The 15610-nt window shown below is 32.0% G+C and overlaps 1 protein-coding gene across 2 annotated transcripts in view; it reads left to right on the forward strand.

The window, feature by feature from the left end:
- Nucleotides 1–15610, forward strand: part of LOC148621952 (serine/threonine-protein kinase ATR-like) — a 57323-nt gene that overhangs the window by 25729 nt on the left and 15984 nt on the right. For both annotated transcript variants that reach the window (XM_088571356.1, XM_088571355.1), the window contains exons 26-48: nucleotides 47–166; nucleotides 346–441; nucleotides 718–819; nucleotides 1204–1299; nucleotides 1974–2057; nucleotides 2449–2541; nucleotides 4266–4423; nucleotides 4768–4887; nucleotides 5327–5431; nucleotides 7402–7516; nucleotides 7980–8048; nucleotides 8399–8487; nucleotides 8755–8890; nucleotides 9589–9710; nucleotides 10618–10735; nucleotides 10934–11071; nucleotides 11662–11830; nucleotides 12532–12707; nucleotides 13790–13895; nucleotides 14323–14473; nucleotides 14738–14828; nucleotides 15115–15177; nucleotides 15436–15551. In XM_088571356.1, coding sequence (XP_088427482.1) covers nucleotides 47–166; nucleotides 346–441; nucleotides 718–819; nucleotides 1204–1299; nucleotides 1974–2057; nucleotides 2449–2541; nucleotides 4266–4423; nucleotides 4768–4887; nucleotides 5327–5431; nucleotides 7402–7516; nucleotides 7980–8048; nucleotides 8399–8487; nucleotides 8755–8890; nucleotides 9589–9710; nucleotides 10618–10735; nucleotides 10934–11071; nucleotides 11662–11830; nucleotides 12532–12707; nucleotides 13790–13895; nucleotides 14323–14473; nucleotides 14738–14828; nucleotides 15115–15177; nucleotides 15436–15551 — 2633 coding nt within the window. The remainder of the gene's footprint in view (nucleotides 1–46; nucleotides 167–345; nucleotides 442–717; nucleotides 820–1203; nucleotides 1300–1973; nucleotides 2058–2448; nucleotides 2542–4265; nucleotides 4424–4767; nucleotides 4888–5326; nucleotides 5432–7401; nucleotides 7517–7979; nucleotides 8049–8398; nucleotides 8488–8754; nucleotides 8891–9588; nucleotides 9711–10617; nucleotides 10736–10933; nucleotides 11072–11661; nucleotides 11831–12531; nucleotides 12708–13789; nucleotides 13896–14322; nucleotides 14474–14737; nucleotides 14829–15114; nucleotides 15178–15435; nucleotides 15552–15610) is intronic.

Consider the following 15610-nt stretch of genomic DNA (forward strand, 5'->3'; position numbering starts at 1 on the left):
GTTAGATGAAACCCATTGACTTTTTTTTTCTAATTTATTTTTTTAGTTTATAGCAGAGGCAATGCACAGTAAGCATGTTTCTTGTGGAGACCCAAACCCTTCCATGGATATCATCAGAGATGTATCGAAAGTGTTAGATTTTCCTGATAAGAAAAGTTTTCTGCAGGTAACATTACAGGTTTTCAGTTTTAACAAACCAAGTGATAGTTATTATTGTATATGTCCTATTGTACAATTAAATGACTCTGTTCCATGTCTAGCACTCCAATCTTAATATTCTATGAAGAATTGTTTCATCTGTTGTAAGTTGACATATCCATATCTATTTTTTTTTTTATCTTACAGGCTGCCAATAAGTTCCTTGTTCCTCATCTAGTCAGTATAGCTACACCAGAAGCTTCAAGTCTACTAAAAAAGATTGCTACTGAGGTTGATGTGCCTGTATGTATCTTTATAAACTATACAATTTTTTGTAAACATGACATCATCATAAATTTCTATACTCGTATCTGAAGTATGTTATATTTATATGGAATAATCCTTAACTAATTTGACCTTACTCAAAAATTGTATCTTTTTAAAATATTTTGCTTTTTCAATAGTGAAATAGCAGTAATATACATGTAAATATTCCCCTTCTGTTGCATGGATTAAGTTTAACAGATGTTGAATAATTGGATTGTTAGTATGTATATTATTGAATTATCTCATCAACAGAGTCGGATGAAGATCATGATGGACAACATAAAGTATATATTTCCTTACATCGCTATTTACTTCCAAGAAGCAGAGCAGGGAAAGGCCATGAAGTTTTTACAGGTACATGTTATAAATAAGAGCATATACATGTTGGTTCTTTATTCTATGAACTATTATTACAATGCTTGTCTTAGATTTTACTATCTTACTTTTGTCCTTAGCTAATTGCTTCGTTTTAGTAAAACTGAATAATAAGACTCAATATGTCTTTGTGTATTTTGAATGTTAAAAATGTAAGATAGATTTAGAATAGAAATGTATGATTTTCATGAGCACAACTAATTGACTAATTGTTTGATTTTAGTGAAATTTGATAAGAAGGTTTGATAAATTTTGTGTATTTTAAATGTTTTTTTTTTATAAATATAAGATGGAGTTAAGTAGAAAGAACATTATCAATCGTTTTGTTTCGGACACAGTCTTTCATTTTCTTTTACATTTCAGAAAGAGACCGCCTGTGATATGGAACAGTTGTTAAGGTGCCAGTTCCAACCCACTCACAATGAATTGTTGCTTCATCTTGGTACTCATTACCAAAAGGTTTGTAGCTTTCATTAAAGGCCTGAATATAAAATTTGACCTTGTGGTTAGATTTTTATTGACCTGTTCTTTAATGGATGTATTATATGTAATTGTTCATCCACATTTTGTATAATAACCAGTAAAGTATGTCATCATGAAGTGAAGCTTCTTTTCATTGGTCATTATTTTATGACTTTTGGTTTCTATGTTGTCAGAGTTAAAACAATGAATAATGAGGTGTGGGCATATCAATACAATGGAGTTGAGACAGAAAATATCACTGTGAGCCTAATTGGGTGAGATGTAATATTATGTCCAAAATTCTTTAGTAACACAACAATAGCCTAAGGTAGAAAATATCAGGCAGTAAGAACAATTGTAAAATAATAAAGTTGCCAGTAATATGCTTTAGCACTATTATTAGTTTGGCTTATAGAAAGCTGAATGTTAGTGGGACGAGTAGATGACAGGGGGATTAGGAAAATATTTTCATAACATTTTTCTCAGCAACTATAAATCAAAACCACAAGATATTTGGTAACAACTTCAGTATATAATCCCATATTGTGGAATGCCATTTCAGGTTTGTCGCACTTCTACTTCCTGTTTATGGGAACATGGCCATTGCTGTCTTTGACCCATTTTTTAGATGTAAATCTGTTAAATCTCATTGTTTTGTATGTTTGTTATAGGTATTTAGTGGATTGACTGTACTATCTAAATGTGTAAAGGTAGAAGGAGAGCATATCCCGAAAACCATGACATCTGCTGAAATGGTAATTATGATAGAGACTTGTACAGTTATATATTGATTGTGTGTAGAATGTTGTTTTGATTAATATCATTTTTATTATGGAGTAGGTGGACATTTACAGATTTGTTAAATTGGTATAATTGAAATTAAAGTATCTCCATTCTTTTACTGTGTATGTATTCATAATGCCTATTTCTTCTAAAAGCTATTTTGATTTGGGAATTTGGGAGCCCAAATCTTCTTTAATATTTTCTTCAATGTTTTTTTTTTTTGGATAAAAATAGAATTGTGAACCGAGTGTTAGTTTGTTCTGTTTGTAAACTTAAATACATGCACTGGTATATAGGAGTTACCAATAGTTGTCTATGTATAAAATGGAAAGTAGCTATGAAGGATGTTGTGTTTATTTACAGGCAGACTATCTACAACCCAAACTTTTAGGTGTGATTGGTTTCTTTGATTTACAGCTTCTCAACAAGAACATTCCACTGGAAGACAAAAAAATGGTAATATATGATGTTCCATGTAATACATGTATACAAAAATACAGTATGGTGGGTGTAAAATTTGAAGATTAAAGGCAAAAAAGTATGACAAAAATGCTGCTTATTCTAATTTTGGCAAACCTAAAGTTGTTCACTAATTGCTAAAGCTCAGACTTTATATTTTGTGCAGTCTATTTTAGAAATACAGTCGACTCCACTTAATCGCATATCGCTTTATTGCATATTTCGGTTATTAGCATAATTTTCTCCTGCACAAAACCATTTCCTATTATTCTATTAGGGAAAAAATCGCTTATTTGCATAGGCCTTGGAGGTGCATTTCGGTTTATTGCATAGAGAATTTTGCGTCATCCAGGTAAAGACAGGTTTTCCCAAATTCTATTTTAAGCCTTCGGGTCATAAATATGTCAATCATATTTATTGTTGTAAAAACTAGATTATCATCAATCAGGAGGTGTTAATAATGGATTAAAAAAAATCATGGACATAAAAGACAATATAAATGATTTCTAATTACATTAAAATAAACAAGCACCTAGGTGAACAATGACTTCTGACGACATGCCGAACATCACCTTATGATGCGGCTTGAGGTTCGGCTTGGGGTATTTTTTGTCCCTATTTAAATTCTTCCGACTACAAATGATTATCAATATAAATTTGATTTTCTTTAATGAGCTGAACAGTTTTGAGTGAGCTTGGGTTACTAGGCATAAATATTATACGAAAATTAAAAGTCATTCATTCAGTACAATGTCTAATGAAATTCAACTACCCTAAGGTGCCCCATACTATCCACACTTCATAGGAATATATCAAGGTCAATGACGCGTATAATACACAACTATCATTGTACAATGAACAGAGGAATAAAAACACAGACCATTTCAAAAGCCCACAAACTGCAAACATGGATGAATATTACACTGAATCCTGGCTGAAATATGAAATATGGGATTTGCTTTCGTAGAAAGGTCAGGAAATTACTTGACTATTTATAGATGAGAAACACGTGGTTTTACTTATAAATACGCACAACGTAAAGAAGGTCAATAAACAAGACAAACACAATATATATTATTATTTATTGATAAAAGAACAATACAATGAGAAGGTCTATAACAATTAAATACCAGATCAGAAATGTTGAACAGTGATATCCCTGGTTGATCCACAGTATCATCGTCTTACCTGAACTCACACTTCCGGTAAAATCGTAATTTCGGTTATAAGAATAGCCCGGTTATTTGCATAATTTTTACTGGCAAATAGGCTATGCAATTAAGCGGAATCCACTGTACCACTATTTTAAAGATACACCAAAATTGGAATCTTAGGTATTTAATATCTAAACAATTCCAATTGATGTTTTACTTGAAATTTTTCTAGTATTTTATTTTTTAGAATTACTGTGAAAATGCTATTGTTCATGGGGTGCCAATTTTTGTGGTTTTTGTGGATAGGCCAAACTATGAAATTTAGTGCCCAACGAAAAGGAGAATCCCATTGATGTGTAGACTGAAAACCTCAAAACCTTAAATTTACGAATCCACGAAATTGTATTTCTCCCCTAATCCAAAAGAGAATTTGTATCCATGAATTAAAGCACTTTCTTAGTATTTAGACTTACATGTCAAAAATACTTAAGAACTTGTGCTGAACAGCTTCATATCAGTCTTTGTGAAAGACTGTTTAATGTCTACTATTTTAACTCATTCTTGCAGACATTAGAGAGTTTGACAGCAATGATCAGATTAATGGGTAGAAAACACATTGGGATGATAAGATACAAGATTGTCAACACCTTGAGGATAGGTTTACAAATTACAGATAGAGACTTCCAGGAGATATCATGTAAAGCTTGGGATTGCTTTGTTAAAAGGTAAAAAAGATGGTAAATTAATTGAAATGTTTGTTTGTGAATTATCAAGAGTAGGATTGTGAGATGTAGACAGTATTTTAACAAAGATATATTTTTATTTTTTACTAATATATCTTAAACTGTAACCAAAATAAGTATAAAATATGTGTTTGTTATAAAGAAAGGATCTCCTTATTCTCAGGATTTCAAAAAGAAAAATGATATGGTGATTACTGATACCCCTGCAATCCATTTTTTTTTAATGAGTTTGGACAATATATCATTAAACTTTACAATATTGGTTATGATGAGGAGTTGAGCTATTTTTAAAATATATGGTTGTAACTGTGATATTCCATTTTCAGTTTAGATTCTCCATTCCTTGGCCAAATGATGTCACAGATTATAGCCACAGTACTGCCTTTACTGAATCACTTACCAAAACAAGTATCACAGCTCTTTAACTTCATGATAGTAGAAAATAGGTATGTTTAGTAAGTGCTAATTTTTTATACTTTTGTTCCATTTTTTAGGCCTGAAAATTTTAAGTTTTCTTATAGAAAATTCCTTTTGATAAATGACTGTTAGTCTGTAATTTTACCATTTAGGACTGTTAAAGAAAATAGTATGCTTCTCCCAGGGAAAGCACTTTAAATTTATTTTTATGATGGGGGTTTTAATATTATTAAATGGGTGGTTGGGGGTTATAAATAGACAAACATATTTTTTTGGGAATAGCTCACATGTCAATGAATCCCTCCTTTTTTAATAACTTTTTCTGGACCTTTCATAAATAATGCAAAATTTATTCAAAGACCACAGATTTTCAGGTTTTCTTTTCTATCTATAAAGTGTATTTGGGTAAGTTTTAGAAAATGATATAAAACATTATTTATTAACATATTTTTATTTCCCATTAAACAGGGATTCCTTGTCATCATATTTCCATGAGGTATATTTCCTACCAGATATACCAGAGTTAGCTGAAGCCAACGATATACTGAAACAGTACACTGTAGCTTCTTCAAGGTATTATATACATGTATATCATGATCTAATTTGCATAAATTAGGTTTGAGAATAGTCTTAATGTTTTAAGCATGTTGGTGAGGTCTTTGTTTATTGTGTGTAATGTGTATGCGTTTTTTATGAATTAGTCATATATTTATCAGTTTCCATGATAAAAAAATATTTTATTTGGAGATTCAACTTGATATGGATGAAGCGTATGCAACATCTTATTTATATGTAGAATATAAGACCTGAACTATGAATGGCTTAAATGGAAGTAGATGGTTGCGTAAGTGTGGAGGCGCTGTTGTGTCTTTTAATTCATCGATGGATATGATTTTATATCTATTTATTTATTTAATAATAATTTGGAAATTTTTGGCTGTGCAGAAATGTATTAAGCTTTCACAGAAGAAAGTCTCACACATTCTCCTCACCCAATGAGACTTGGCCAATAGCAACATGTGGTTGGTAGAAATAAAGACCAGAAGTCGAAATAGAGGAAAATGTATGTTTTAATGTCTTTTTTGGTCTTTATTTCTACACACCCTAGCAACATTGTGGTGCACTGAAACAAAGAATGAGTTCTGAAAATCATAGGCATGGCATAAAATCATATGATTTGTACATCATTATAGGTTCAATAAAACATTTTCTAGTCATTATACCCCCACAAACAAAGATTTCGGTGAAATTCTATATGGAGGTTGGGTATCATATGTAGATATGCATGAAGGAATATAGTTACTGTGGGGAAGACTCCAAAGGGAGATAATCCAAATTAAGGGTTTTACATGTTATAACCTAGTAAGCACAACTCTTGAACCGCTTAGTAGATTTTGACGAGATATTATAGGAAGGTTTGATATCATTTGTAAATGTGCATGATGAAATATAATTCCAAATGGAGACAATCCAAATTAAGGGTTTTACATGCAAAAACCTTGTAAGCACTACTCCTCCAAATCCACTCAAGGGATTTTGATGAAATTTTATAGAAATGTTGGATATCATATGATTGATTGATTGATTGTTGGGATTTAATGCCTGAGCAGCAATATTTCAGCTATATTCAGGCGATGAACATGAAATGGATGATAAAATCAACATGAAATGATGATGATGAAATGAAAATAGGGATAGGACACAAGGATAATACGGTTGACAAATTTTGATTGCCACAAGAAAAAGGGAAGGATGGGTAGTGTTGGGCAATTTAGCCTCCTGTGGCGGAGCGCAAAGGTTCCTACTCCTATTGAATACCACAGCAGGGTTCTTTAATGTGCGACGAACGTGGCATCTTTCCCAACACGGTGCACCACTATGGTTTGCGGTCAGGTTTTCTGTATTATAGCCTGACAACCCCAGAATGTAACATGCCAGGGGTATCCCATTCCACCACCTGGGGCACTCATTCCAGTTGCTCTGTGGGCAGAGCGCCTAGCCCCTGGCTAGGTTTCTGAGCACTATTTAGTCGTCTTTTACGACAAGCTTAGCGCTGCTGCAGGCCTATTCTTTTGACACCCAGGCCTGCACATGGCTGGATATCATATGTGTATATGTGTGAAGTAATATAACGACTGTAGGAGTACCTCAAAGGGAGATAATCCAAATTTAGAGTTTCACATGTTTAAACCTCATGAGGGCAACTACTCCTAAACCCCTGAAGGGATTTGATGAAATTTTATAGGAAGGTTACATATCATATGTAGATGTGTGTGAGATTGCCCACAATATTTCTAGTTTATATAGAAAAGTAGTTCACTTCATAAATGCTCTAGTTTTTTTCCCAGATTTATAGTGATATGTTATTTTATTTCATTCAGGGCAAAATGCCGCCGTTGTGTTTGTTTTGCAGTTTACTTGTAGTCAAGAAGAATGAACCTTAAATTTGTTCACGCACACACACAAAACACTTCGCTTCTATGAAAAATGTGTTTATGCAAAATAATATGAATCTGTAATGACATTCCTTTCACATGTTGTAGTCAATCTGATCTGAGAACAAGACTTAAGTACTCAATGAAAGGTATAACTCATGAGAGTTTAGATGTCAGACTTCATGCTTTATCAAAACTCAAGAAACTTCTGAGGGATGAAAAGGTAAAACATGATATTTACTGTGTACATCCATACAAAATTTTACAACTTTTCAACCACAGAGGAAAATCAAAATTAAGAGGTTTTCGCACTCATCACTATGTATAAACAAATAAAAAATTCTTGTAAAGCAAGTTCTTTTAACTTCATCTGGTTTTCTCTGATACTGCTTCTTAAGAGGACTTATTTTCCCTTTTTAGTAATCCATTCCTTACGAAGTTGAAATCCTTTAACATAGATACTTAGATTTATATTTGATCATTAAAAGGTCATTCATGTATATGGCTGTACCTGTAATTTTACAATGAATTCTAGATTTCCAGCTGTTTAGAACAACCCTTCACTATATTTGACAATGTCCTTGACCTTTACAAAGCTTACAAACACTTGAAAATCAATATTATCAAGTTAAAATCTTGAGTCCAAGAACTATTATTAAGTACATGTATGTTCTGTTGTACTTCAGGAAGCACTGTACCAGTTTGTGATTGGCAATGAAACATCAGATCCTATAGTTTCACAGGTTGTTTCTGTGGCAAGTATTCAAGTCATAAGCTATGTTTATGAATTTGTTATTGTATTTTTTATATTGAGTATATTTTATGAAGTTAGTTGTACAGTCAAACCTGTCTCAACCACCACCTCTGTAAGCTATAACTTTTAATAATCTGTGATTAAAATATCCAATGGCTGTGCTTAGTTGGTTGAAAAAACCTGTGTATATAACCATCTGTCTTATGTGACCATTATTTTGTTTTCTTTTGAAAGGTCACATTAGAAAGTTGACTACTATAATGCAAAAAAAATGTGTACCTAATGAACATATGTACTTGTGGTAGCTAACTCTCTTGGAACTTGCTAAATAAAATCAATTTTAATTCACAGTTACTGAATGGCTGTAGGGACTCGGACAGTAGAGCACAGATATTGTATGCAGAATGTATAGGGGAGTTAGGGGCTATTGATCCCGGGAGGTAACTAGTTGATTCCTAGTTAACATGTATTTGATTTTTTTTCTTTCCTTTTTATAAACCAAGAAATACAGTTAATGAATGTAGAATCTAAAATGAGACCAAGTGTGTTGCAAAGGATTCAGCTTTTGTTTTCATTTACTATCAGTATAAAAAAAAATCATCACAGTTTTCCTAATTCTTACTGATGTTGCTCAGCAATACTATAATTTGCTTTGTTTTAGCAGATTCCTTGTCTGCATGTGTATTTGTAATCTTCTCCTTTTCCAGACTCGAATTGATGACAAATGACCCCAAGGCCGACATTGCTAAATTTCATCCAAACATCAGTGAAGATAATTTTGCCTTTGAGTTAATCAGTCAGATTGTTAAAGGATTTTTGGCAGCCACAGAAACAAGAGTTCAGGTATTTGTTTAACATTACAAATAGTGGGCAAAGTACAAATAATGGACGAGGTATAAAATCTTTCATACATACATTAACTATTTTGTTGCGCTCATTTTATATCTTACAGTTTCATGATGATGTAACATATTGTATGTTATAAGGCTCTTCAGGCTGTTTATTTTTGTGTAAATTGTTCTTTGTGCTAATTTGACCAATGATTTACCAATTATGATGCAATAGCATGCAAATGCTGTTTAATCACCAGTGGTATATTCAAGCTGCAATGGAAGAGGGAGGTTTATTGTGCTGTAAAATCTAGATTCAACTCACCATTTCATTTGAAATGCCTGTACCAAGTCAGGACAGTTGCGGTACTAGCTGCTCCGGTGGTGTAATGTCTATTTTGCCAGATTTGTTTTGGACTTTACTTGATTATGGATTGGATTAGTGTTATGTAGTTTTGTTATTACCCTCATTCAAGAACAAAATTATCATAAAAAATTAGGATGAAAACAATGTGGGGAATTTCTGCAAATGTAAGTTGATATTTCATACACTGAGTTGTTTGAAAAATTCACTCTTAAAGCAGTTTTGTTTTAGATGCTTTCAACATATCTTTGACAAATTGCATCCTTTGAACAAAAATAACTATAAGATGGAAAGATTAATGTGTTGTTAGGATTTCACAGGTTATTAAACTTATGTTTGTTTTTAAGGATGGGACTGCCTTTGCTTTACAAGAACTGTTAAAGGTTTATAAGATAACAGATAAATCCAAAATTTGGAGGAGGTTTGAAGATCATGTAAAAGAAATTCTATCTCTTCTGATGACATCAAAGTAAGTCAAATGAGATACTTTATTTTCATATAAAAGTTCTTTTCGAATTTAGAGAAAAAAAAATGAAACAAAAACTAAACATTTTAATTTAACTTTTATATACCAAAACCAGAATAAACCAGAAATCTGTCTAAAGAAGACAACTTTTAAAGTCCATTTATGTCTTTTTTAACGTTTTTATACACCATGAAAGTTGTGTTGGTCTGTCTATCTGTCCATCCATCCCCTGACGGTTTCCAGATGATAGCTTAAAAACAGATGAATAAACTTTTCAAAAAGTTTGCACAGTTGTTTAGTACCATAAAATACAGGTTGAGATAAAATTTCAGCAAAATCCAAAATGTAGTTTTTGAGTTTTCAAACATTTTCCATCCCCTTTTTTTCACCATTGCATGGCAGAGTATCACTCAATGTTTCATTAATGCCCTTTTTTCCACTTTGGTTAATTGATCACATCCTAGACAGCTTATTTAGACAGGTTTCACTGTACTGTATTGTTTTCTGATCAAAGGGCTAATCTGTAGGCCATTCAGACCCTGAATCAATCTTGACAGCTAATCTGTAGGCCATTCAGACCCTGAAACAATCTTGACAGCTAATCTGTAGGCCATTTAGACCCTGAAACAATCTTGACTGCTAATCTGTAGGCCATTCAGACTTGGGACAATATAAAAAAATGTTACCCACTATTTAAACCAGAAATATGTGTTTAAATACTTATCTTTTAAGGAGATACTTATAGTTGATCTTTCAAGATATTTGTTGATTAATTTTAGTGGCATGTATGTAATTACTTGATATACCTGAACATGTATACTTACCATATCAATTGCTTATCATTTTAAGAAATTTTAAGAAATTTCTTTAGGCTCTAACTGAATTGTATACAATTGTTTTTGATTTACAGATATGCCTTAATATTCAAGCCAGACTGGTCCAAGTGTACAAAGCCTATTTTTCTGAGTGAGAAATCTAAGACATATGCTGAATGGGTCAGTACATGGACTGGATATCTGATGTCTAAGGTAAGGAATCTGACCTGGTTTTCTAACCACAGTTTAATGTGTTAATATCCCTTTTATGTGGATGTAGAAATAGCTTAGAATTTATTAGAATTTTCTCTTTTGTAATTTTTTTAAAATGATAACCTAAACTTTTTTTCAGCTAAACTGATAACTATGTATTGTGACACTGTGTATAAGAGTCCTGATTTAATTCAACAGGTTAGACAAGACCATGCCAAGAGTGTGTTTGCCTCATGTACTGTTGCTGTGAAACATGTTGTCCATATAGCACTGTATTTACTACCTTATGCTGTTACCCAGGTCCTACAGGATGGTACACCACATGACGTCAAAGAGGTATGTTTTATTGTCAATACTATTATTGAGGTGATGATCGGATTAAAAGATCATAGGATTGGATTTGAAGGAAAGGTATTTTAATTTAAAATGAATGACTTAATATAGATTGAGAGTTGGCAATATCCTTCATTTATAGAGGCTCTGAAACATGAATAGCTAAAAATGGTTTTGTCAGAAATGATGTGTGTTTTTTTAAATGATTGTTTGAACTTTGAAAGCAGGCTTAGAGTGGTGTTATAAAGAAGTCTTGCATATCCCTAAGTTCTAATTTGAGTACAAATATCTCCGCCCTCATAGGCAAAGCCCATAAAATCATATTAAAACAATTGTTTAGATTTGTTTGGTTGGAAAGGATGTAAATTTGAATGACCAATTGAATGTAAATATCTGAAAAAGCTATACCATTGCAGCAGTGTTGGATGTTTGTCTTTTCTTGTTTGTAGATAATAAATCCAAATAGGTGTATGACATTGATGTCTGTTTTCATGAAAGTGACCCTGTGTCAACTATAATACTGAAACTCTTTAAATGCATACTTAAGTATAAACACAATATACAATATATATTAAAATGTGTATTTGTTATAGGTATATACTGAGATCATAGAAGTGATAAGTCATACCCAGAAACCTGACAGTAAACATAGAGATGGCAACTTCATTCATTTAAGTGCTCAGACAGTATTCTCAATAATGGATCACTTAACCAAATGGAGGAGATGGAAGGCCCAATCTCTTGGTGGTTACACTGGAAGAGGTTTGTATACATACCTAATTAGACCTTTGACAAGGAGGGAGATGCCTATCATTTCTAGATCCTTTAAATTTGTTTCTTAGTATAGCATGAGCTGCAGATATGAATGAAAAATGAATTTCAAAATTTTAGATTGGTTTTAATATTTCTTTAACAATTTTATGTGGTACCTCACTTTTTAAAAAGGTAAATTTTAAATTAATTTGAAAACAAATAATTAATTTTTTAACAAGCTTGTTATATAGACATTTCAGTATCCAAGGTAACAATGAAGCTTCCCTGAGAACTAATTTATTTTGTCAGGGTACTAATGAAACAAAAATAAATTGCAATAGAGGAAAAATATAGCTGGAAAAATATCAAGTTTTCACAATATTTCTATGCATCTTATTGTGATTTTGGAATTGACATAAAATTATTTTTAGTTTGAAACCATATCCTCCTTGTAAATTGGAAAATCTACTTTTGGCAAAACAAATGTTTGTATCTTTATATTTGTCATAAAATTTGTAACCAGTCTTAATTTCTTTTACGTAATTGGTTCATTGATGCATATTTTTCATAAAACTTTCTTTATTGATGAAAAAATGTTCATAATATTCTTGTTTTCAACAAAAGCTGCTTACTTATTTTATCAGTATCCCTTGCAATATTATTCTTCAAATATGATGTACCGGTAATACTTATTATTTTCCATGTTTAAGGTGGACCTGCAGATCCTGGTTACAGAGCAGTAGATAATTTCCTCAACAAAATACCACAGGATCTTCTGGCTCATGCTTGTTTTAGTTGTGGAGCTTATACCAGGGCATTGATGCACTTCGAGCATTTTTTGTCCTCAAAAAATCAAAATGTTCAGGATCATTTAGATTTTCTGCAGGTAATCCTGTTAGTTGAATCAATATGAAGTCCCACTCGAGCTAATATCAAAAAATATTCAGTCATTTGGCTATTTGTTTGTTGATGCATTTATGGATCTGAAGTGTGCATGAACACTCTTGTCACAGTCACAAAGTCATATGTAAAAATCTTTGTCGTTGTAGTGTGTTGATAAACTGCATGGATGATTGTCATGAATAATTTTTGTTTTCATGGTTACAAAAGTGGAGAGTTATGCAAGGGGAAATAACTCCTTCATATTTTGCATTTATGTTCAGCAATCACACTGGTACAAAATGTTAATTATATTTATTTTCAAATGGTTACTATAGTAACAAATATAAAAGGCCCAGCTCAATTTTTATTTGAATGGTATTAAAGAACCTATTTTCTAAAAGTGTCATTCCAAAAATTAAAAAAATGTGGTCCCTTTGAAGTTTTTAAGCTTTTAATGGACAAAAGTTTTAAGGATATTTAAAATAGGCCAATTAAGGCCATTTTTTAATCAGTTGCTATGGAAACAGATCATCAGATGGAATTTTTCTGGGTTGAATATTGAAGAATAGTTCGTACTGGTTGTATAGAACAATACATGTCAAGTGAAAATACAATTTTCTTTGCACAATTATGGGATCAAAATATGTCATATTTCAACAAAATAAGCAGAAAAAAGTAGGGAAATCTTGTCATTCTAAAGATGGCGCTGTAGCATCTATACTAAGAGCACAAAAACAAAAAAACTGGATTTTTTTATGCTTATATCCATCTTAACATACGAACAAAATTTCAATAAAATCCATTGACTTGTCATGTGGACTCATTTGTAATGCTTTTGCGTGGTTTTATGGTAGATTGTAAGTTAAAACTTATTAGAAGAATCCATTCTTTCCCCTCAATGGATTTTAATAAAAATTATGGGAAGGTTCAGCATCATATTTATATCTACATGAAGATGATTATTGTAAGTTGTCTAAAGAGGGTATATTCCAACTACATGGTATAACTTGATTTAAGTCCACCTGAAGTGGTGTTAATCATTCTTAGCTTGCTTAGTATCTTAACTTTTTCATGTCATTTCTTCAGAGGTTGTATGTTGCTATGGATGAATCAGATGGAGTAATTGGTGTTTCAGCCATTAGACAAACACAACCAACATTGATGGAACAGATTCTTTTACATGAAAGCTTGGGTAGGTGTGGTACTGGTTAAACTTAGGTTTATACTTGTTAAACTTTTTGAAAGTAGGTATTTTGTTGGAGTATGTAATAATGGAATGTAACTTTGAGACAATGCTAGTCTTAAAAGCAATTGAAGTAATGAATTATAAATATCTCTCTGTCTGACACAAGTAAAAAAGCAATGGAAATACATTTACATTATTTCTCCTGTCCAGTTCTTCAATAGTATGTTTTGGAACATGTCATTACCCATGCCTTCTTGAAATGCCTATTAAATTTTGCCTAACCATCATTAGAGTCTTCTAATGGGCTTGCATGTTATTAGTCGAAAACCTTAGCATATTATCCACCAAGAGATCTGAGTGTAGATTTTCTAGTGGGCTTTTACAAACTCCATCCTGTAAAGATATTCCTTAGGGTAATGTTTCTATTTATTAGGCCAACATCAAGATGCTCAGGCTTGTTATGAGAAGGCAATAGACAGTGAAATGGACAGTTCTGATCGCCACAAAGGACTGTTACAGAGTCTGATGGAATTAGGACAACAGAACAAGGCATTAATACATGCCACAGGTGCTATAGCAGAGAGGTCTGTCTAACTTATTTTCTTTTAGATATATATTTTGTCATTGTATGATAAATATTTTAGATAAGATTTTGCAAAGTAAATCCAAGTATGATAATGTAAAATTTGTGAGGTATACTTCATGAAATATGTTCGCAATATACATGTAGTTATCAGAAGTTCTTATGAAGTATGTTTGTATATTTAGTCTTAAGAAAGCCACAGAAATTCTAATACTACAGTATTGATGAGTAAAAATTAATGATTTCTGTTCCATGGCTTTTTTAGGCCTGAATGGGCTCCCCTTTTGAGATCATACATGGTTGAAGCTGCCTGGAAATTGGGCAACTGGGAAAAGCTAGAAAAATGTATCAAATTTGTAAGTAGTCTTTAAACAAGTAAAATTTGTTTTATTGAATTTAATTACTATAGAGACAAACATTTTTTTATGCTCAATTACTTTTAAAAAAGTGTTTTCCAGTAATGAAAATAAAAAACAACAAAAAAAGGCTACAATGGATTGTTTCTGCCAGTCATTTGTACTGACAGAGAACTATTGGTATGAAATTATATCTATCTATCTATCTATCTGTTGTTGAAATATCATTTTGGATAATGCTTTAAATAAGATTGAAAATGAAGTAAATTTTGTTCCCTTATTTTAGGAGAAAAGTGGGAGAAACTGGGCAGTTGGTGTTGGAGAAATTCTTCTGTCAGCAAAGGCAAGGGTAAGAGATTTATTTTGTTCTAGGATTTGACCAACTGATGCATTAGTTTATTGAAGTAAAGATGGGTTCAGATTGCTACTACACATGTATATTTGATAGAGTCATTTTATAATCAGTTGAAATCACAATTCATGTCCAAGAACTTGGTTATGATACATATGTGTGTGCATTTTATGCATAGATTACAGTTGTTGATCAAGCACTTTGAAAATTGTACAGAAAGCCTGCTGTATACACTGGTTCTGTTTATATTGATAGAATGAAGATAAATTCTTGAAGAGTTTACAGATAATCAGAAGAGAACAGATTGGTCCCCTCTCAGCAGCTAGTATGGAAAGTGGAACTTATCAAAGAGGTTATCAGCACATTGTCAGGTATAATACCAGTAGTTGGCTGGATTATGGTTCAAATTTTTGTAAAGCATTAGAATCAG

The sequence above is a fragment of the Perna viridis genome, chromosome 3 (genome assembly GCF_037379345.1).
Source record: "Perna viridis isolate PV_CMFRI_1.1 ecotype Kerala chromosome 3, ASM3737934v1, whole genome shotgun sequence".
NCBI classification, from domain to species: domain Eukaryota; kingdom Metazoa; phylum Mollusca; class Bivalvia; order Mytilida; family Mytilidae; genus Perna; species Perna viridis.